The sequence below is a fragment of the Dama dama genome, chromosome 28 (genome assembly GCF_033118175.1).
Source record: "Dama dama isolate Ldn47 chromosome 28, ASM3311817v1, whole genome shotgun sequence".
Taxonomy (NCBI): Eukaryota; Metazoa; Chordata; class Mammalia; order Artiodactyla; family Cervidae; genus Dama; species Dama dama.
This window is the reverse complement of record NC_083708.1, coordinates 3960286-3984621: the sequence shown is the minus strand read 5'-3', so window position 1 is coordinate 3984621 and position 24336 is coordinate 3960286. Positions and strand designations below refer to the sequence as shown.

The 24336-nt window shown below is 42.2% G+C and overlaps 1 protein-coding gene across 1 annotated transcript in view; it reads left to right on the top strand.

Moving 5' to 3' along the window:
- EYS (eyes shut homolog) overlaps positions 1–24336 on the top strand; it is a 278615-nt gene that overhangs the window by 176815 nt on the left and 77464 nt on the right. Inside the window, 4 exon segments of the mRNA XM_061131522.1 lie at positions 2909–3102; positions 7632–7685; positions 19903–19978; positions 22157–22241. Of these exon segments, the coding sequence (XP_060987505.1) occupies positions 2909–3102; positions 7632–7685; positions 19903–19978; positions 22157–22241 (409 nt within the window).

Here is a 24336-nt window from a genome sequence, read left to right as displayed (position 1 = left end):
ATATAAATGTTAATTGTATTTTGATATACCGCCAACAAAATTTCAAAAATAAAAATTAAAAAATTATTATATTTTCTAATAGTATTAACATGATAAAATTATTGCATATAAATTTAACTAAATAAATGCAAGAATTTAACTGCATATGATACAACATTGAAAAAGAAAAGAAATAATATCTAAACAAATGAAGAGATATTATGCACTCATTGATTGGAATTTCATATTGATGAGATGGTAATTACTCCCAGTTTAGCATATTGATTCACTACCATTCCTATCAATAGTTTAGCAAGATTTTCTGAAGAAATTGACTAGCTTATACAAAATTTTATACAGGATTGAAAAAAAAAAAAAAAAGAAAAGACAAAGTTGCTGACTACCAAAATTTACATAGGCTTGTGAGAGAGAATGAGAACTCCATATTGACAGAAGTCAACTCATGTTTATGATCAATTGATTTTTCACATTAGTGAAAAAAGCAATTAAATACAAAAAGAAAGAACAATCTTTTAAAAAAAAAATTTCTCAGGACTGTTATATAAAAACATGTAAAGCATCATATCTACAGATATATATTACATAACACATTTTTCATATATACAACTTATGTCCTTATATCAACTTAATGCAAAAAAAATTGATTCAAATGGAATTTAGCTCTAAATTATTCACTAAAATGATAAAAAATTGTGATAAATCCTAAGGAAAAAATCTTTACACTATTGGTTAGACAAAGTGTTTAGATATAAGAACAAAATCATGATATATAAAATAAAAGTTGCAGGTTGAACTTAATAAAATGAAAAAATAGTGATAATTTAGATTTAATTAAGACAAAATTTTTCACATCCAAAAGTTGTTAACTGAGAATATGAAAAGTCTGTGGGGTCTGCATGGTTGGCACGTGGGTCTATGGCTCAGACAAAGAATCTGCCTGTGATGAGGGATACCATCGCTGGATCCCTGGGTGGGGAAGATCCACTGGAGAAGGGAATGGCAACCCACTCCAATATTCTTGCCTGGAAAAACCCATTCAGTGAAGATCCAGGCAGTCTACAGTCCATGGGGTTGCAAAGTGTGGGACATGAATGAGAGACTAACACTTTCACTTTCATGAAAAGTAAATGCAAGAGAAGAAAAACATATTTGAAAGTCACATATATAATAACAGAACTGTACTCAGAATATTAAAAGAGCACTCACTACTCAATAAGAAAATACATAGGACAATTTAAAAGTTATACATACATGAAGAGAAATGTCATTATAAGATATATACAAATGACTAATAATCATGAGAAAATGTTCAAAATCTTTATTCTCATGGGAGTACACATTGAATTGAGATACTATTTCACATCCACTAGAACAGGTGTAAGGAAATGGAAAATGTTAAATGTTGGCAAGAATGTGAAGCAATAAGAATTCTGTACTTCGCTGGTGTTAAGGTAAAATGGCACATCTACTTTGCAGAACTATTTGACAATTTTTTTTTTTTTTTAAGTTACATATCAAATTACAATGAAAGTGAAAGTAGCTCAGTCGTGTCTGACTCTTTGTGACCCCATGGACTATACAGTCTATGGAATTCCCCAAGCCAGAATACTGGAGTGGATAGCCTTTCCCTTCTCCAGGGGATCTTACCAACCCAGGGCTCGAATTCAGGTCTCTCACACTGCAGGTGGATTCTTTACCAGCTGAGCCACAACTGCAATACACCTCAGCAATTTCACTGCTAGATATCTATTTTATGCAAGAGCTACTAAAATATATATCCACCCAAATACTCATGAGTGTATTAGTAATTCATAAAAGTTAGTTGCTAAGAGAATAGATCTTAAATGTTCTCATCAAGAGAGAGAAAAAAAAAAAAAAATAGCAGTGACTGTGTGTGGTGATGAATGTTAACTAGACTTACAGTGGTGCTGCTGTCACAATATATACATACACTGAATCATGCTGTTTAAGAACCGAGACTAATATAATGTTATATGTCAGTTACATCTCAATAAAAATGCTAAAAAGTGGAAACAACCCAAATGTTTGCCAACTTCTGAATGAATAAGCTAAAGATTATATTGAATATATTTTGAATTGTTTTCTGACAAGAAAGAGTAACAAAATAGTGATGCTGCTGTTGTTCAGTCACTCAGGTGTGCTCTACTCTCTTTATGATTCCATGAACTGCAGCACACCAGGCTTCCCTGCCCTTGACTGTCTCCCAATTTGCTCAAACTCATGTCCATTGAGTGAGTGATACTTCATCCCCTTCTTCTCTTGCCCTCAATCTTTCCCAGCATCAGGGTCTTTTCTAATGAATCAGCTCTTTGCATCACATGGCAAAAATATTGGAGCTGATATATGCATGAAAAACCCTCAAAAACTGTATTCTAAGGAAAAGAAACCAATCACAAAAGACAATATCTAGTAGCATTCTATTTCTCTGGTTGCAGAAATTGAATATGGAGAGACGGGCTAATGGTTGCCTGAGGCTGGAATTGGAGTTGGAGACAATGAGCCCTGTTTTGGTAATGGAGATGAGATAAAATAGGATTTTGCTGGCGGTTCAATAACTGTGTACACTTGATAAAGTTATTGGATTATCTATTTGCAGTGCCTGAATTCTATGAGGCATAAATTATATCATGATAAATGTGCTTAAGATGATTTTGTGGTAGGGAGGATCAGGATGGGGAACACATGTAAATTCATGGCTGATTCATGTCAATGTATGGCAAAAACCACTACAAAACTGTAAGTAATTAGCCTCCAACTAATAAAACCAAATTAAAAAAAAAAAAAAAAAAAACGATTTTGTGAACTCTAGAGACTTTCTTTGTTAAGTTTTGCCACATGTCTATGTTCATATTTTCTTCATCTCTGTATGTATGTGTGATTTTTTAAGGTCCATTCTGTGAGAAGTCACTGAAATATTGTGTTTCTCAGTTTTGTTGGAAAGGAGCAATTAGTCAAAATTGAAACTCAGCATATATCTAGGAATGTGCAAAAGGATTCCTCAGTCAAAACTGTGGAACTGATGTCAGTGAGTGTTCAACAAAACCATGTCAGAATGGTACTCAATGCATTGATATTATAAAAGTAAATATGAATCTAACTCACAAATAAATGGTTTTAAAATATACTTCAACATTACTAAACTGTTTGAAGAGTACGAATAAAATTCTAATTAATGTATCATAATTTTTAAACTCAGGAACATCAGAAAATATACTTAACTTGGATATGTTCGTTTTTCTCATTTTAAATATAAACCCCAATCTCAAAAACACATGTCAATTTCATTTTACATTATTCTGACAGAATCCTCCCTTACAAACACTGTGCTTTCATAAAGTTTTCGTTTTTAGTTATTTAAAAATATTTTCTTCATTATTTGTGAAAAGTTGTTGCTGGGATTATCTGGAATCCCTGATAAGATGCCGGGATTCTTGGCCTCTGAAGGAGACGAATTCAATCCGGGGTCAGAGACAAGGCTGGATCGCTCAGAGCTTTTGTGTAATAAAGTTTTATTAAAGTATAAAGGAGATAGAGAAAGCTTCTGACATAGGCATCAGAAGGGGGCGGAAAGAGTACCCCCCTCCTAGTCTTTAGCTAGCACTCACAGTCTGCTAATGGAAAGAAAGGAATGTCTTAGAATTTAGAATGGCACCAGATAATTCATCCCTGGCCATAAAATGATTGACTTGAATCTTATAGAAGGGCAGATTACCAAACAAATAGTTTTGTTTACATTGATTAGGGGAACAATATCTGAGTAAGTAGGTTAGGCCATTTGGCGGAACCAACTTGAAGACAGAGTCTGGGGTACATTAACATAGCTTAAGACAAACATTTCCATAAGAAAAAGAAATGTATTGGTTAACTCAAGGTTTGAGAATAGTTAGCTTCAGGTGAAACCAGGTGTCATAGCAACACAGCATTTTAAGAGAAATCTCCTTTTAAATTTGTATAGAGAAGAAAAAAAAAATATATATATATTGCTGGTTTGTTTCCTCCTGCGCTTAAGAGAGATGAAAATGTCTGGCACCTGCAGCCTCTTTCCTCCATTTGGAGACCCCTGGCCTTCCTGCCTGTTACCCTCTCATTCCCCCCTTTTCTTTTAGGAGAATTATGTTGCCTAGGAAAAGGGGGCGTCGTTCTCATTCTATACCTCCTTCCAGCTGACAAGGGGCGTTGTCCCTAAATTGGTGAGGCAACATATTCTCCTAATCCTCATAGTGAGGATGTCTGATCCAGGGGCCCCAAATAGTAGTCGGAAGAAGCTGCAGTGATAGCCGGAGTTTGAGCAACCATTTGTAACTTAAAAGCTTTCATGCGACTAGAAACAAATCCAGTTACACAGTTACAGATGCAGGGAGCAAACAGCAAAAACAAAACAATCAGAGTTATTGTAATTAAGATAGTTTTCCACCATGGGGAACTAGTTAACCTCTTCCAAAGTGAGGCAACTGAGGCTTCAGGAGTATCCATGGCCCCAATCATCTTGTTCATGTGTTTAGTAAAATGAGTAACATTAGTGCTCATATCAGGTATATATGTGTTAGGGGAAGCACACTGATTGAAACCGCCCACCCTGGTCAGGTACCATAGTAACCATTTGCATGAGTTGTTTTATGGCAGGAGATCCTGATAAGGAATACGGAACTAATAGGCCACCACCAGCCGAAAGAGTTCGGGAAAGATCGAGAGGAGACACTACCTGTCCGTCCACTTCCCAGAATCCCTCTTGCTAGCATCCATCTTGGCTGAGCGATGCGTGCGCCACCAGGAAAGACTCTGGGTTAGAATGATTGGCCAAAGACCACCCGGAAACTAATCCCATCACCATAAAACCCAAGACTGTGAGCCACGTGGCAGAGCAGTTCTCCTGGGTTCCCTTACCTACTGCTCTCCACCCGGGTGCCCTTTCCCAATAAAATCTCTTGCTTTGTCAGCACGTGTCTCCTCGGACAATTCTTTTCCGAGTGTTAGACAAGAGCCCAGTTTCGGACCCTGGAAGGGGGTCCCCCTTCCTGCAACAAATGGCGACCACGAAGGGACATCTTCTTCGCTGGGACTGACATCCTGACCACTCGGGGTACTCAGGGGCCAGCTTGCCTGCCAATGGACCAGACCCAGCAGCCGCAACTGGGACCCTTTTGTCCCTGGTCTCCTCCTGACGCGGACAACTTGCCAGAGTGCCCCGACCGGTAAGGAACAAGAGACTTTATTGATCTCCCTCCCCTTCCCTCTCTCTTTCCTCTCCTTAGCCCTTCCTATCCTTCCCGTTTTTCTAGTCCCCTGGTCTTGGACGCAGGAATCTGGTCGAAGGGCCTCAGCTTGAGCTGAGGATTGGAGACTGATCACCTCCTCTTGGCAGAGAACTCGAATTCTGGTTCTGGTGGGGCCGAGTTCCAGTCCTCCCTTCTCTGGAAGCCCAGGGAAAAGTCCCGTAACGCCTGGGTGTCTGCAGGTGGCAGGAGACTTCTGTAAGGCCACCCCTTTTTCTCTTTCTCTCCCCCACTCCTAGACCTTCTGTCTCGTCCCACTCCTTTTCTCTCAACCTGGCCCTCTCCCCTCTCTTTGAAGACCCAAGTTATTTCCGCTTACTCTGTCTGTCAATACTTGGACCTGAAGTTCTGGGTCTTTATAAGAGATTTTTAGAGAGGCTACGCCCTCTGCTCCCCATCAACTGTGCTTTCTGTTCCTGGGGAGACGATCGGGCGTTAGAAGCCCTCCATCGGGTGCCCTGTTTCTATAAATTCAGCCATTTAATTGCGCATTTGGCTGAGTGCTTCCACGTGGAAGTGATTGACGGGGTTCAGTATAGTCGCACCTGGTCTTGGGTGAAAATTAACTCCCTAGATACATCCTTAGGGGTTAATTTACCTTTTGGGACCAGCCCTACAGCCCCATTGATTGTGCTTACTACCGAACATTTCCTTTGGCGCTTATACAATCAGGCCCTTTGGGACCAGGAGAGAGCTTACAATCTCTCTAGAGTCAGATATAGAGGCATCCGCCCCAGTACTGGTCACTTGGGAATGAGATATAGGCTATACCATCGCTAAAATGGGAAATAAGCCTAGCTTCCCTCTAGACACCCCGCTCGATTGTCTTTTGGCCAACTGGGAGGGACACCAACTGGGAGGGTTAAAAAAGAAAAAACTTATCAAATACTGTACTCAGTACTGGCCTACTTACTCCCTGGGAGGAGGGGAAAAATGGCCCCAGTCAGGATCACTTGGACACAACACCATTTTACAGCTCAGTCTATACTGCAAACGTGTGGGTAAATACAAGAGAGTTCCCTATGTTCAGGCCTTTATGGCCCTCTACCAGGATTCTGAAAAAAAAAAAAGGGAAAATATAAGCTTGAGGACTTCGATAAATGCTCTTCCAAAATCCTTTTAGCAAGGCCTGAAACAGAAGATCCCCTTGACCTTCTCTTGACCTCCCCTGCTTCAGCAGAGAGGCCACGAGGAAGGGAGGGTCAGACACGCCCGGAAGTCAGGAGCCCGGCCCGGAAGACATGAGATCAGAAGGGGAGTCACTCCCAGTCGCCTCGGCTCCTCCTCCATATGTCCCCTCCCCCATGGGGTTACGATCAAAAAGTAAGCTTTGTCCTCTACAGAAAAAAAGGTCATCCTCAGACAAAATCTGCCCCCTAAGAGAGGTACCAGATGGGGAGCGGGGAACTATGCACGTTCATGTTCCGTTCTCTATGCAAGACATTACCCAATGCAAGGAACAATTGGGTTCATATTCCGAGAACCCCCCAAAATTTAAAGATAAATTTAAGCATCTTAGCCTTAACTTCTCCCTCACCTGGAGGGATATAATGGTCATCCTCACCCGGTGTTGTAATGATGAGGAAAAAGCTCGAATCCTAGATCAGGCTAAAAAAGTGGCTGATGAAAGACAGCGGGTAGATGTCAGTCTGGCCCCTGCCAAAGAGGCAATTCCCTCGACAGAGCCAGACTGGGATCCTAATACAAGGGCAGGAAAAAAATCCTTAAGACACCTCATTACTTGCCTACTACAGGAAATGACCCAGGGTGTGCGAAAGGTTGTTAATTATAATAAGATAAAAGAGGTTACACAGGGAGAGAATGAAAATCCAGCTCTTTTTTTGGGTAGACTCACAGAAGCCTTTAAAAACTTTACCGAGACAGATTTAACAAGTATAAAAGGACGAGTCCTGTTGGCCCATTCCTTCATAACCCAGGCAGCCCCAGACATAAGGGAAAAATTACAAAAACTAGGAAAAGGACCAGAGACCCCAATTTCCGATTTGGTGGAGGAGGCAAATAGAGTGTTTTTAAACAGGGACCGGGAGGAGGAAGCAAGAAGGGAGCAAAAAAAGGTCCGAAAAGATAAGAAAATAGAGAGGCAGACCCAGGCCTTGGCCCAACAACAGGCTAAAATCCTGGCCTTGATTCATCCTGCCACTATGCGAGAGTCCCAGGGAGAGCAAGGAAAAAAAAAAAAAGATCTTAACAATCCACCGCGGCTGAACCGTACCCAATGTGCCTACTGCAGAGAAGATAGACATTAAAAAAGGGAGTGTCCATATCGCCCTAAGGGAAGGCTTATGGCGACCCCTACACCTGCTCCCTCTGTGTTAGTTCTGGGCGACCAGGACTGACGGTGCCCAGCGGCTCGAGAAACCCCCGCGAATGGTGAGATCCAGATCACTCCTCTCGACCCTTGGGTGACTCTACAAATAAAAAGTAAGGATGTGAACTTTCTTCTAGACACGGGGGCTGCCTTCTCCGTTCTTCCTTTCCGATTAAGACCTTTAGACTCCCAGACTAAAATGGTGATAGGGGTAGATAAAAAACCCCAAAGCCAAAATTTTACTAAGCCCCTCCATTGTAAGGTGGAAAATTGGCAAGGAACCCACCCCTTCTTATACATCCTTGGTTGCCCTGCTCCCCTACTGGGGAGAGACCTTCTTTGCCGCCTCCAAACCAAAGTGACTTGGGAAAAGGTAAAAGTCGATAATTTTCTTTGCCTAGTGTCTAAATATTTACAGTCAGAGGTAAAAAAAAAAGAGTCTGTCCCTTTCCTAGATGAGGTCAATCCCCAGGTGTGGGATGTCTCCAGCCCTGGTTTAGCCATAAATGTTCCACCGGTAAAGATTTCTCTGAGGCCAAATGCTCCCTACCCCTGGAAAAGACAATATCCCTTAAAACCAGAAGCTCTTGAGGGTCTTAGACCATTAGTTAACAAATACCGAGATACTGAAATTCTAATCAGCTGTGAGTCCCCCTGCAATACTCCAATCTTGCCCGTTAAAAAACCAGATAGATCTTATCGATTCGTCCAAGATCTAAGAGCTGTTAATGAAGCTGTGGTTCCCATCCACCCCATAGTCCCAAACCCGTATACCCTCCTATCCCAAGTCCCAGGAAAAGCCAAGTACTTCTCAGTCTTAGATCTTAAAGATGCTTTCTTTTGCATTCCTCTCCATCCTGAATCCCAAAAACTCTTTGCTTTTGAGTGGCGGGACTTGGAAACGAGGGAGACCATACAACTCTGCTGGACTCGACTACCACAAGGGTTTAGGGATAGCCCTCATATCTTTGGGACTTCCTTGGGGAGAGAACTAAGGGAATTAACTTTAACGAACAGTAGTCTAATACAGTATGTGGATGACTTGCTCATAGCTAGTCCAGATTTTACCAGCTCTCAAATGGACACTATTAAAACTCTAAATTTCCTATATGAAAAGGGTTATCGAGTATCCCCCAAGAAGGCTCAGATTAGCTTAACCCAAGTAAAATACCTTGGATTTATAATTACAGAAGGAAAAAGAATGCTTGACACCGAGAGGAAATCCCTCATCTTAAATACCCCGTACCCCCAAACAAAAAAACAGCTTAGGGGATTTTTAGGAATGACCGGGTTTTGCAAGATCTGGATTCCTAATTATGGCAATCTGGCCAAACCCCTATATGAAAAGTTAAGGGGGAAAGAGGAAGAGCCACTCGACTGGGATGAGACCTGCAAGGTGGCCTTTAATGCCCTAAAAGAGTCCATCACTACAGCCCCAGCTTTAGGCCTCCCAAACCTGGAGAAGCCTTTTAGACTCTATGTTTCTGAAAGGATAGGAACTGCTCTTGGGATGTTAGGGCAGATGATGGGGCCCGTATTACAACCCGTGGCTTATCTCTCAAAACAACTAGATGAGGTGGCCAGAGGGTGGCCCACTTGCCTCCGGGCAGTAGCAGCCACCGCTCTTATGGTTAAGGAGGCATCTAGGCTGACCCTGGGTCAGCCCACCACAGTGTATACGCCTCACCAGGTGTAAGCAGTCTTGGAAACTAAAGGGGACAGGTGGATGACAGGGGGAAGGATCACCCAATACCAAGCCCTCCTCCTTGACACTCCAGAAATAAGGTTGAGGGTCTGCCAGACTTTAAATCCAGCAACCTTACTGCCAGATCCCCCTACTTCCCCTCTGGATCACCAATGCATACAAATCATAGACGAGTTATACTCTTCTCGCCCGGACCTATCAGAGACACCTTTATCTGACCCAGAGGAAACTGGTACACAGATGGCAGCAGTTTTGTAAAAAAAGGAGAGAAAAAAGCAAGATATGCAGTAGTGAGCCTAGAAAAAACTAAAAAAAAGTGGGTCTCTTCCCCCAGACACCTCAGCCCAGAAAGCTGAACTTTTTGCCCTGACAAGAGCTTTGGAGTTAGGAGAAGGAAAGAAGATTAATGTGTATACGGACTCTAAGTATGCTTTCCTCATTCTGCATGCCCATGCAGCAATTTGGAAAGAGGGATGCTCAGTGCCCGAAGCTCTCCTATTAAACACAAAGAGCTCATTCTCAGGCTCCTGGAGGCAGTCAAACTTCCTGCAAAATTAGCTGTCATCCACTGCAAGAGTCACCAAAAGGGGCAAGAAAAAGAGGCCCAGGGAAATAGGAAAGCTGATCAAGAGGCAAAACAAGCTGCCAGGGAAGCTACCTCTGCCACTGCTATCTGCCCCCTTTTCCCCAAGGAAACCCTGACTCCAGATTATACCCCAGAGGAACATTCCCGATATGCTGAGCGGGGGTGGGAGATTGGGTCACATGGGTGGTTTCAGACTGATCAGGCCCAAATAATACTCCCTGATTCTCAGGTTTAGAAAATTACTAACCCCTTACTTATGAGCATCCATTTTGGAAGAGATAATCTAGAAATCTTGCTTAAGTCTATTCTCTACCATCCCCAGTTAGCTAAGGTTGTTAGACAGGTCACACAAAATTGTGATACCTGTCTAAGAAATAATTCAAAAACCAGACCCTTGCCACCTCCTCTAATTAAACCTGTCCAACATCGGGGATCATACCCAGGAGAGGACTGGCAAGTAGATTTTACAGCCATGCCAAAGACCCAAGGGTTTTCTTATTTGCTAGTCTTTATTGACACATTCACAGGATGGATCGAAGCGTTCCCTACTGAGACAGAGAGAGCTACAGAAGTCTGTAAGGCTCTGCTGAAGGAGATAGTGCCTAGGTTTGGGCTGCCTCGGTCTCTTCAGAGTGACAATGGGCCCTCATTTACAGCCACGATATCCCAAAACCTAGCCGCATGCTTAGGCATAAAATACCGGCTCCACTCATCCTGGAGGCCTCAAGCTTCAGGAAAGGTAGAGAGAGACTTCTGCTCTGCTAGGCAGGCCTACGCCCCGACACAGCAGGAAGAAGTTACAGAAGAAAGAGACCTCCGCCCCAATTCCCAAGAAGCACCTTGAGTATGAAGTCTCTCAGGGGGGAGTTGTTAGGGGAAGCACACTGACTGAAACCACCCACCCTGGCCAGGCACCATAGTAACCATTTGCATGAGTTGTTTTATGGCAGGAGATCCTGATAAGGAATACGGAACTAATAGGCCACCACCAGCCGGAAGAGTTCGGGAAAGATCGAGAGGAGACACTACCTGTCCGTCCACTTCCCAGAATCCCTCTTGCTAGCATCCATCTTGGCTGAGCGATGCGTGCGCCACCAGGAAAGACTCTGAATTAGAATGATTGGCCAAAGACCACCCGGAAGCTAATCCCATCACCATAAAACCCAAGACTGCGAGCCACGCGGCAGAGCAGTTCTCCTGGGTTCCCTTAGCCTCCTGCTCTCCACCCGGGTGCCCTTTCCCAATAAAATCTCTTGCTTTGTCAACACGTCTCCTCGGACAATTCTTTTCCGAGTGTTAGACAAGAGCCCAGTTTCGGACCCTGGAAGGGGGTCCCCCTTCCTGCAACAAATGTCCCCCTTCCTGCAACATATGCGCAGCATTGAGTATGAATGATGGCACAAGTTCCCCCTTGGGCAGCTGTCAGAATGTCTAAAGCCAATCTGTTTTGTAAAACCACCTTCCTAATTTGTGCTTGTTCAGCATTAAGAGCTGAAATCGCTTTTTGAGAATCTTGTAATGCCTGTTGAGTAAAATTAGCCAAAGCATCTACTCATAGCATAACATCTGTAGTTTCCAAAGAGGGGACAAACACTGCAGCCAAATAATCATACCAGTGAAATACAGACCTTGCCCACCGAGTTTTAAGGTGGGGTAAATTAGCAGGCTTTTCTGGAAGCTCTGAAAATATAAAGCCATGAGTAAAGGCTAGACCCAGGGTGCATCTCCCTATCCAGCCATGGGGAAGCCAAGCCCATAGGTAAGAGCCACATATCCAGTAAGTCCCGTTTGGAGCAAGCCAGCGTGACTGAGATACCCAGTCCCAATTTGTGCCTGGCCAGACAAAGGGAGATCCTGAACTGGGGTTGGAAAACACGGGAATGATTACGTTACATATTTCCTGAGGCAAAAATCCCAATCGTTTCCAATAATTGTGATTAAGTTGTTGGCTAACTTTGGGGGATGGTTCTGTTTGTTCCCAGCATATAGGGGCAGTAAATATTAGACTTCCTTTTTCAGGAGTTAGCCATATAACCTCATCCCATATTTGATAAACATCAGGTAAAAAACCATCAGATCTAGACCTATTTGTCTTATGTGAAGCAAAATAGTAATTAAACTGAGACAGTGTATAATCAAAATTAAAAGTCACATTATGCCCATAGTTAAAGTACAAAGTATTGCACCAGTCCATTCTAGGGTTGTTAGATGTCATCAGCCGAAGAAGAGGCATCACATATGATTGTTTTCAAAGGTATTCCTAGACTTGGAGGAGATCTTTTCCTTGAAGTGGAGATGTCCACCACGGGAAGCCTTCCACTGATGAAGAGGGGAGTGCTCCGCAGACCCAGCAGTTAGACCGATTGTGGAATGCAGCATAGGAGTGAGCCCAGGACAGGAAGGCATTGTCTTGAGGATCAAAGGGCAGACTCAGGATTTCTGGAGTCAGCAGAAGTAGGCTCACATAGATTATCAGGCCCATTTGAAAAGTACAAAGTCAGAGCATAGAAAGTAAAGACATAAAATGACATCACTTAGTTCTGGTCAGGGTGCCACCTTAACTCGAGTGTGATGTACCCATGAATCAATTCCTGGGACTTTGACAGCTGTGGGAGAAGAAAGAATGACCTGGTAAGGGCCTTCCCAGAGGGGCTTGAGGGATGGGCCCCCAGATCCCAATGTTTTTATGAGGACCTCGGTTCCTGGCTCAAATAGAGGCTTGCTGGATTCAGAGGCTGGGTCAGGAGTCGTCTCTCGGAGTTCTGTAATGCCTGTTGAAAAGCTGAGAGCTGAGTTACATAATTAGTTAACTCCAAGGCTTCAGGGTCTATAATAATGTCCGTGTGTAAGAAAGGCCTTCCATAAATACATTCAAAGGGGGACAGCCCCTCCTTTTTGGAGGCAGTTCGAGCCCTCATTAAAGCTACGGGTAGGACTTTAATCCAGTTGTCCTGCGTTTCTTGAGTTAATTTGAGCAGATGTCTTTTGATAATGTCATTAGCTTTTTCAGTCTTTCCGGAGGATTGGGGTCTCCAGGAACAGTGTAAGTGATACTCTATTCCTAGAGCTTTAGACACCCCCTGAGTTACAGCAGCTTTAAAGGCGGAGCCATTGTCACTCTGAAGGCTCCGTGGCAGCCCAAACCTGGGGATAATTTCATGGATTAAAATCTTTACAACCTCCTTAGCTTGTTCACTACCAGGGGAAAGCCTCAATCCATCCAGTAAAAGTATCCACCCAAACTTGTAAGCAAGAATATCCCCTAGCTTTTGGCATATGGGTAAAATCAATTTCCCAGTCCTCTCCAGGATACTTTCCCCTTCGTTGTAATCCAAATTTTGCTAGCTTTTCAGTCTTTGGGTTATTTTTCTGACAAACCTCACACTGTGATAATGTTCTTTAAAGTTTTCATTACATTTTTACCTTCAAACAAACGAGAAGCCATCTGGGAAGTACTTTCTACACCCAAATGAAAACTCTGATGTAAACCCTTAAGAATTTTCCACTGAGCATTTTCAGGAATTATTAATCGTCCATCCTCGGACTGTAACCATCCTTTATCAGTAATCTTTGCTCCTCTTTTCTCATATCTTTCTAATTCTTCCTCAGTATATTGTGGTTTTTCCTGTTCCACAGGACCTGTCCAGATCAAAGGCGTCTGTAGGGAGGGGGTTTCGTAAAGTGCCGCTTTTTTGGCTTGAGAGTCAGCTAAAGGCGGCTACTTTACTCCCATCCCTGCTGTGCCCTTTGCAATGCATAACCGCTACTTCTTTAGAACAATAGATAGCAGTTAAAAGTCTCTCGATCTCTCTGAAATGCTTAATAGGTTCTCCTGTTGCTGTTTTAAACTGTCTTTCTTTCCATATCGCCACATGAGCATGTAAAGTCAAATAAGCATACTTAGAATCAGTGTAAATATTTACCCGTTGCCCTTTGCTTAATTCTAGAGCTCGGGTCAGAGCCACAAGCTCCGCTAACTGGGCACTGGTTCCCTGGGGGAGAGATTTTGCTTCTAAAACCTGTTCAGCAGTCACCACAGCATAACCTGCTTTACGCTTTCCATCTCGAACAAAAGAACTGCCGTCTGTAAATATTTCCATGACAGGATTGTCTAATGGGGTATCCATTAGATCCTCCCGATCTGCATAGTTTAAAGTTAGGAATTGGGAACAATCGTGATCAGGTGTTTCATTTTCCTTCTCAGGAAGGAAAGTAGCAGGATTTAAATTTCCACAAACTTTAACCTTAGTTACTGGTCCTTCTAACAACAATAACTGATATGTAAGAAGTATACTGTCTGTCATCCAAATATTAACCTTAGAATTTAAGATTCCACTCACATCATGAGAAGTCAGTAAAGTAAGGTTTTGTCCATTAATTATTTTTAAAGCTTCAGGTGCTAATAAAGCCGTGGCCCCAATTACTCTTAGGCAGTGGGGCCACCCACGTGCAATTACATCTAATTCTTTGCTTAGATAAACAATAGGTTGTTGGTGAGGCCCTCAGGGTTGTGTCAAAACTCCCAAGGCCATATCTTTTCTTTCAGTGACAAACAAGTTAAATTCTGACCATGTGGGCAAATTCAAAGCGGGAACTTGCAGGAGAGCAGTCTGAAGAACCTTAAAAGCCTTTTGAGTATCTGGAGACCAAACCAGTTTGTCAGTTTGGGCCTGCTGAATTTCAGTTATAAGTTTATATAAAGGCCGGGCAAGTTCCCCAGAGCTCGGAATCCAAATACAACAGTAGCCTGTGATTCCCCAAAATCCTCTCAACTGTCTTAAAGTCATAGGTAGGGGATGGTTTTGTATAGTTTTAATTCTCTCAGGGCCTATGGCCCTAGTCCCTTTTGATATGATTATGCCCAGATATCTAACAGATTGTTGACAAAGCTGAGCCTTTTCTCTTAATGCCTTGTAACCGCAGCCTACCAGAAAGTTTAAGAAATCTTCTGAGGCTCGTGAACAAGCTTCCTCTGTCTCAGCACAGAGCAAAATATCATCTACATATTGTAACACCACCGCTTCAGAGCTATTAAAGTTTTGTAGATCCTGTGACAAACTTTGTCCAAATAAGTGAGAACTATCACGAAATCCCTGGGGCAAAACTGCCCAGGTTAACTGAGAAGCTGGCTGCGTGGGGTCTTCAAAGGCAAATAGAAATTGACTTTCCTCCCGCCAAAGGCACTGAATAGAAGGCATCTTTTAAATCAATTACTGAAAAATATTTGGCTCATTCAGGAATTTCAGACAAGTATAAGGATTAGGCACCACGGGGTGTAAAGGAACCACAACCTTGAACTAATCTCCATTTATTATTTGATCTCTTTATACCCAAAATAGGAGTGATGCATGGACTGTTACAGGGAACGAATAGTCCCTGCTCCTTTAAATTCTCAATGATGGGTTTTAACCCTTCCTTAACCTCAGGTTTCAGTGGATACTGCTTCTTATGTGGGAATAAGTGCGGGTCTTTGAGCTTGACAACTACAGGAATAGCATTTTGTGCTCGACCCACAGATTTCCCATCAGCCCATACTCTAGGATTCACATTTTGTTCAACTAAGGTAGAGAAAGGGAGGGCTCCATATTCATGAAAACAGAGGCATGGACCTTGTTCAGTATATCGCTCCCCAAAAGGGGTGAGGGTGATTCTGGCACGATAAGAAACTCGTGTGAAAATAGCACAGAATCCCAGCTGCAAGATAGAGAATAACTGAAATAATACCTTTTGGCTCCTCCAGACAATCCCATTATGAAAGCAGATTGGGAAGAAAGTGGGCCAGGGGCTTCAGTAAGCATGGAGTAAGTTGCCCCAGTATCTAAAAGGAAATTGACGGATTGGCCTCCCACCGTTATCAATACCCAGGGTTCCTTAGGTGTAATTAGGATGGGAGCTTGTGTGGGGACCCCCGGGCATCTTCAGTCCTGATGGTCTTGAGAGTCAGACCCCTGAGACCTATGCCTCTGGGGGCAGTCTCTCCTCCAGTGTGGTCCCTTGCAGACCGGACATGGAGCTGGGGGCGGCTTAGATGCCTTAGGGCAACCCCACTTGAGATGCCCCTCCTTTCTACAGTAATAGCAAGCCCATCCCTTTTCACCTGGGTCCCTCTGGGCATTTTTCTCAGGCTGTTTAAAAACGGTTTTCATAGCCATTGTGAAGGCTTCTGCCTTTTCCTCTGTCTTTCTCTGCCTTTTTTTCTTTTCCTCATATTCCCTACCATAAAAGACTGTCTGAGCTAGTTGAAACAGATTGTCTAAAGACTGGTTTGGTCCATACACCTGTTTTGATAACTTACAGCAAATATCTGGAGCCGACTGAGTGAGAAATCTATCCTTTAAGATCACTTTCCCCTCTTCACTTTTGGGATCAATCTCAGTGAATCTGCGAAGGGCTTCTCTCAGTCTATCTAGTAATTTACCAGGAGCTTCTTTCTCCTCCTGTTCTATGTCTGCCAGTTTGCCATAGTTTAAAGGCTTAGAATGCGCCTGCCTGAGTCCTTCAAGAATACATCTGACAAAATGACTCTGATCCCATCTTCCTTTAGCAGTGTTATAGTCCCAGTCTGGTTCTGTAGCTGGGACCGCCTGACTCCCAGTGGGTACCGCGGCCATGCAGTATCACATAGGAAGACCAGGTGTGTCTTCTTTAAGCCCTGGGGATCAAATCTATCCCAGTTTTTCAGGATACAGTTCAAAGGAGTGAGATTGGAATTGTTAGCTCCCATCTGTAAGAGAGAAAAAAAGCGACCAGCGCCATTTTTTTCTACCAGAGGCGTCCCTCCCTGCTCTAGATGGGGGTGTAGACAGACTTTACACCAAAAGCTTATCCTTCCCGGTCGGACTTAGTCTGTCCCTTACCAAAGCAGATGTCACACTCGTCCCTCCCGGTTCTACCACCGAGACGGGGTGGGGATGCACCAGGGGTAGACCTGATGGCATCCCTGACTGACGTCCAGCTCTTCACCTCGCTTGCCTCTGATGCCACCCGGGGCGCAATCAGAGTAACCTTCCGGAATGCCTCCCAAGCTAAGGCCTCTGGGGGAAACCTTCATCACCTGAGTGCCTGTGCATGACCCTGAATATATTCCTGACCGCAATAAGACCTGTGTGAACTTTAAACTGAGATGTTCTTTTCAAGCCTCACCACACCGGTATAAGAGCCTCCTCTGGCCCACTAAGAGCCAGTGTTACCAAAGGGAAAAAAAAAAAAAAAACATTGCAGTTCCAATCCGAGTAACCTTTAACCTCAGAGATGCTCTTGGAGTTAGAGCTCCATCTAGCTTCTGAACTTTTGAGTCCTAGCGAGGCTAGGCGCTTCCTGACTACCAATCCCAGTTTGAGACCTAGGCCACAGTACAGTAGCAACATAGATTACAAGCCCCTGGAAAGCCTATGATCTGATAGATTAGGTTAGTACTTCTAATTCCCAAAGAGTTATGAAATGGTCAAAGAGACTGAAAAGTTTGACCGAGAAAGGAGAGTTCCGTCCACATGATTTGCCCATTTCTGGTCGGTTCTTGAAGGAGACATTGGGGGCCTCTTGGCATTGGCAGGTTGGTATAAACCCCCGACAGGTTTCTGTCATAAGCCTTATGAGGTCGCCGCAGAACCGCAGAGCAGGGCTCCTCACTTGCTTCGTGCAGGGCGTTTCATTCATTCACACAAGCACACCGTAGAGTTAGTGAAGTACAGCAGAAAACGTGTTCGCTAGGAGAACAAAGAACTAGAGCTCCAAGCATCCTTACCTTGTCCTGAGGATCTCAGACGAGTCCCCAAGATGAAAGGTTGTTGCTGAACGATAAGACGCCTGGATTCTTGGCCTCCGGAGGAGACAAATTCAATTCGGGGCCAGAGATGAGGCTGGATCGCTCAGAGCTTTTGTGTAATAAAGTTTTATTAAAGTATAAAGGAGATAGAGAAAGCTTCTGACATAGGCATCAGAAGGGGGCGGAAAGAGTACCCCCCTCCTAGTCTTTAGCTGTAAGTTATATAGTCACTCACAGGCTGTTAATGGAAAGAAAGGAATGTCTTAGAATTTAGAATGGCACCAGATAATTCATCCCTGGCCATAAAACGATTGACTTGAATCTTATAGAAGGGCAGATTACCAAACAAATAGTTTTGTTTCATAGATTAGGGGAACAATATCTGAGTAAGTAGTTTAGGCCATTTGGCGGAACCAACTTGAAGACAGAGTCTGGGGTACATTAACATAGCTTAAGACAAACATTTCCATAAGAAAAAGAAATGTATTGGTTAACTCAAGGTTTGAAAATAGTTAGCTTCAGGTGAAACCAGGTGTCATAGCAACACAGCATTTTAAGAGAAATCTCCTTTTAAATTTGTATAGAGAAGAAAAAAAAATATATTGCTGGTTTATTTCCTCCTGTGCTTAAGAGAAATAAAAATGTCTGGCACTTGCAGCCTATTTCATCCATTTGGAGACCCCTGGCCTTCCTGCCTGCTACCCTCTCATTCGGTTATTTTATATTGTTGTATATATTTTAATATTTCAATTTAATACTCAAATAAGACCAGAGGGTGATTTAGGAGTTCCCACAAATGACTATCATCATTTTAGTAAAATTCGTATCTGAATTCATAGTATGAATTCATATTTATACCTTAAGAAATTCCTTACCACACGTGCAATGGATGATCCTGACTATTAAACAGGTTCTCAGCTGGAACTATCAGCCAGAACCATAAATATAATTCCTCTGTATGACTTGGCTTTATCCTATCATGATAGCTGGGTTCTAACCATCCTCGGATAACTAGACCTTTTTAAACCTAGCAATCCCACTCCTGGGCATATACACCAAGGAAACGAGATCTGAAAGAGACTCATGTACCCCAATGTTCATCGCAGCACTGTTTATAATAGCCAGGACTTGGAAGCAACCTAGATGCCCATCAGCAGACGAATAGATAAGGAAGCTGTGGTACATATACACAATGGAATATTACTCAGCCATTAAAAAGAATTCATTTGAATCAGTTCTAATGAGATGGGTGAAACTGGAGTCCATTATACAGAGTGACATAAACCAGAAAGATAAAGACCAATACAGTATACTAACACATGTATATGGAATTTTAAAAGATGGTAACGATAACCCTATATGCAAAACAGAAAAAGAGACACACATATACAGAACAGATTTTTAGACTCTGTTGGAGAAGGCGAGGGTGGGATGTTCTGAGAGAACAGGATTGAAACAAGTATACTATCAAGGGTGAAACAGATCACCAGCCCAGGTTGGATGCATGAGACAAGTGCTCAGGGCTGGTGCACTGCGAAGACCCAGAGGAATGGGATGGAGAGGGAGGCGGGAGGGGGGATCGGAAAGGGGAACACGTGTAAATCCATGGATGATTCATGTCAATAAATATTATTTAAAAAAGAAGTTTCATAAATGCAATCATATAACATGTAGCCTTTTGAGATTGGCTTTAATTCACTCACCCTAATTCCCTTGAGTTCCAACCAACTTATGTTTATAAACTGTGTTTTTTTTTTTCATTGTTGAGTCATATTCCATGGTGTTGCTATACCATAATTTTTCTTTTTCTTTTTTTGCTATTCATGCGTTGTAACTACAGCTGGGTAACTTCGAAATCTGTAGTCTATTACAAATAAAGTTACCATGACTATTTGTGTAAAAATAAAATGGAATAAAATAAAGTCACAGAGCATTGTTTCCCCATAGTTGCAGCTTGCTTACATTCAATGGGGGAATTGTAGACCCCAACCCTCAATTAGGAGAATTTTGAAAAAAAAATAGTAAGAAGAGCAGGCGACATAGAAAATAATGTTGGGATATTTTGGAAAATAGAATCTTCTACATTGGTGTGCTGAGAACTTCTGTTATATACTTATGAAAATAATGTCTACCACTCCAATTGCCACTTAAGCATCCTTTCATTATATTTGAGATATACACAATTTTTGTATAAAAATAATTTTCCATTTTTTTTACATGTGTATGTGTTCACTGATAGCTACAAACAAATTTCATAAGCAACTTCAGACAACACAGGAGTCTTTTCCTTGCAAGACTAGTGCCATAAGCATGAAATATGAAACAAGATTTTGAGTGAATGTATAATTAATAATTAGATGCTGGGAAAGATTGAAGATGAGGGGAGAAGGGGATAACAGAGGACGAGATGGTTGGACGGCATCACTGACACAATGGACATGAGTTTGAGTAAACTCCGGGAGTTGGTGATGGACAGGGAGGCCTGGAGTGCTGCAGTCCATGGGGTTCCAAAGAGTCAGACATGATTGAGTGACTGAACTGAACTGAACTGAACTTTTAAACAAAAATATATGAATTTTAAATCCTGTTGACAAAAATAAAACAATGTTCTGTTTTAAGCTTAAAATTTTAGTGACATAATATTTCCAGTTAAAGTAGAAAACTCTAAATGTGTTTTTAAATTGTTGTGGAATTGGTTTTAAATAAATACTTAAGAAATTCTGAATCATTATATGGGCATAAGTCCTAAAATGTCTATTTTGCTTTATAATGAGGATTTTTGGATAGCTGAATATTAATGGATGTGTCTGGTGATGAAAGTAAAATCTGATGCTGCAAAGAACAATTATTGCATAGGAACCTGGAATGTTAGGTCTATGAATCAAGGGAAATTGATGTGGTCAAGCAGGAGATGACAAAAGTAAACATTGATGTCTTAGGAATTGATGAACTACAGTGAACAGGAGTAGTGAATTTAATTCAGATGATCATTATAGGTACTACAGTGAGCTAGAATCCCATAGAAGAAATGGAGTAGCCATAGTCAAAAGAGTCCGAAATGCAGTACTTGGAACCTCAAAAATGACAGAATGTTCTTTCATTCCCAAGGAAAATGAGTCAACATCACACTAATCCAAGTCTACACCTCAGTAATCCAAGTCTACACCTCAACCACTTATGCTGAAGAAGCTGAAGCTGATGAGTTTTATGAAGGCATACAATACCTCCTAGAACTAACACCAAAACAAAAGATGCCCTTTTCATCATAGTGGATTGAAATGCAAAAGTAGGAAGTCAAGAGATACATGGAGTAACCGGCAAGTTTGGCCTTGGCATACAAAATTCTGCCAAGATAACATTGTCCATAGCAAATACCCTTTCTCAACAACACAGTTCAGTTCAGTTCAGTCGCTCAGTCATGTCTGACTTTGCAACGCCATGAATTGCAGCATGCCAGGCCTCCCTGTCCATCACCAACTCCCAGAGTTTACTCAAACTCATGTCCATCGAGTCGGTGATGCCATCCAGCCATCTCATCCTCTGTCGTCCCTTTCTCCTGCCCTCAATCCCTCCCAGCATCAGGGTCTATTCCAATGAGTCAACTCTTCTCATGAGGTGGTCAAAGTATTGGAGTTTCAGCTACAGTCCTTCCAATGAACGCTCAGGATTTATCTTCTTTAGGATGGACTGGTTGGATCTCCTTGCAGTCCAAGGGACTCTCAAGAGTCTTCTCCAATACCACAGCTCAAAAGCATCCATTTTTCGGCGCTCAGCTTTCTTCACAGTCCAACTCTCACATCCATAAATGACCACTGGAAAAACCATAGCCTTGACTAGACAGACCTTTGTTGGCAAAGTCTCTGCCAACAATGTCTCTACTTTTTAATATGCTATATAGGTTGGTCATAACTTTCCTTCCAAGGAGTAAGCGTCTTTTAACTCCATGGCTGCAATCATCATCTGCAGTGCTTTTGGAGCTCCAAAAAGTAAAGTCTGACACTGCTTCCACTGTTTCCCCATCTATTTCCCATGAAGTGATGGGACCAGATGCCATGATCTTAGTTTTCTGAATGTTGAGCTTTAAGCCAATTTTTTCCCTCTCCTCTTTGATTTTCATCAAGAGACTTTTTAGTTCCTCTTCACTTTCTGCCATAAGAGTGGTGTCATCTTCATATCTGAGATTATTGATGTTTCTCCCAGCAATCTTGATTCCAGCTTGTGCTTCTTCCAGCCCAGTATTTCTCATGATGTATTCTGCACATAAGTTAAATAAGCAGGGTGACAGTATACAGCCGTGACATACTCCTTTTCCTATTTGGAACCAATCTGTTGTTCCATGTCCAGTTCTAACTGTTGCTTCCTGAAAATGAGTTGAGTCTGCAGTAAAGTGTAGCATGCTCAAACCTTGTGTAGTTACTCATATGCTCACATGAAATAGTGTGTATGTTGAATTAAACTACATCTGGGTCTTCACCAGGATGCAATAGTGGAGGGATAAAGACAAATGACTTGAAGGTATATGCAACAAGTCAATATAGAAATGGACCATGCCATTTAATTCAGTAAGTAAAGAAGTGAATATATGAAGGGACCAGTAGATATTGAAGAGTAGGTAGGGCAATGGATTTTGGGGTTTAAAAACTGACGTCAGTGTACTAAAAGGATTGAGCTGAAAAAGAATGAGTCTGTCAATCAAAGTACCACATGATGCTTGAAATTAAGATTAGGGAAGGAACGCCGCTAGGTATGATGTATGGTATATAGAATACCGCAGTGGGAGTTGTTTGGAAAGTTACGATGAAATTCAGATCTTGAGTTAAGACGGTCTCCTCCTCTGAGAAGTGAACCATGCAGATATTGAAATAACTCAGTAAAATTGGGATTGTATCAGAGAAAAGTATGTAATAGTCCAGGTGTCAAATGCTGAAAAACTAGAATGAGAGGGAATCCCCAGGAGGGTTAGCTGTGGATACTACAGGAAGAAATACGAGTAGCACCATCTTCAAATGATTGAGATGTTTAAGGAGGAGGATGGGGCACTATCTGCAAGTCACATGAGGAAAATAAGGACACCTACTAACAGTCACAACTGATACGAGTGCGGAGGGAGAGAGAGCAGCCATCACATGAGATTATGTTAAAAAAGTTTTTATGAGTCTATTTCTGTTTTATAAGTATGTTCTTTTGTATCATTTTTCAGATTGCACATATAAATGATATCATATGATCTTTGACTTCCTATGTGTGACAATCTCTTTACAAAGTTAGGATGAAGATTTAGATCCACGTTTCTGCAAATAGCATTATTGCATTTTTCTTAGGACTGCATAATATTTCATTGTATACATATACAATATCTTCTTCATCCATTCCTCTGTCAATGGACATTTAGATTACTTCTATGTCTTGGCTATTGTAAATAGTGCTGCAGTGAACATTGGGGTGGATGATGGTTGAGTCCCTAAGTCATGTCCAACTCTTGTGACCCCAAGGGCTGTAGCCTGCCAGGTTCCTCTGTCCATAGGATTTCTCAGGCAAGAATACTGGAGTGGGTTGCCATTTCCTTCTTCAGGGGATCTTCTCAACTCAGGAATTGAACCCAGGTCTCCTGCATTGCAGCCAGATTCTTTACCAAATGAGCTACAAGGGATCGGGGTGCATATATCTTTTCAAATGATGGTATTCTCCTGATATATGCCCAGGAGTGGGATTGCTGGGTCATATGTCAGCTCTGATGCTGAAGCTCCAGTGTTTTGGTCATCTGATGTGAACAGCTGACTCATTGGAAAAACCCCTGATGCTGGGGAAGATTGAGGGCAGAAGGAGAAGAGGGCATCAGAGGATGAGATAGCAGGATGGCATCACCAGTGCAATAGGCATGAACTTGGGCAAACTTTGGGAGATGATGAGGGACAGCGAGGCCTGGCATGCTGCAGTCCATGGGGTTGCAGAGTCAGACATAACTGGGCAACTGAACAACAACAACAGTAACATGGCAGTTCTATTTTTAGCTTTTTAAGCAACCTCCATAGTGTTCTCCATAGTGGCTGCACCAATTTATATTCTCACCCACAGTGTAGGGGGATTCCCTTTTCTCCACATCCTCTCTGGCATTTATCATTTGTAGATTTTTTGATGTGATTATTCTGGGTCACCACCCAGAATGAGATGATACCTCATTGTGGTTTTTATTTGCGTTTTTCTAATAATGAGTGATATCAAGCATCTTTTCATATGTTTATTAGCTATCTCTACGTCTTTGGAGAAATATCTGTTTAGGTCTTCTCATTTTTTGATTGGCTGATTTGTTTTTCTGGTATTGATCTGTTTGAGCTGCTGAACCACTTAGTTGTATCTTTGAAAACTAACATAACAATGCAAATTAACTATACATCAACTAAATATATATATATATATATATATGGCTTAAAGATGACACAAAGCTTAAAAAAAAAAATGATTAGAGGAAAGATCCACATAGTGAGGAGTGAGCTGGATAGGTGTCTGGCTTCTTTAGGTGCCTGTGGTATATGATGATAAGAGGTTCCCCTTGATGGCCTTGGAGGTGACTCCTAGTGGGGCAATTGCAAGTGCTAGCACTGAGTTAGGGGTGTGAGGGCTTGTCAGGAGCTCATTGAAAAGCCCAGGAGCTGCTTC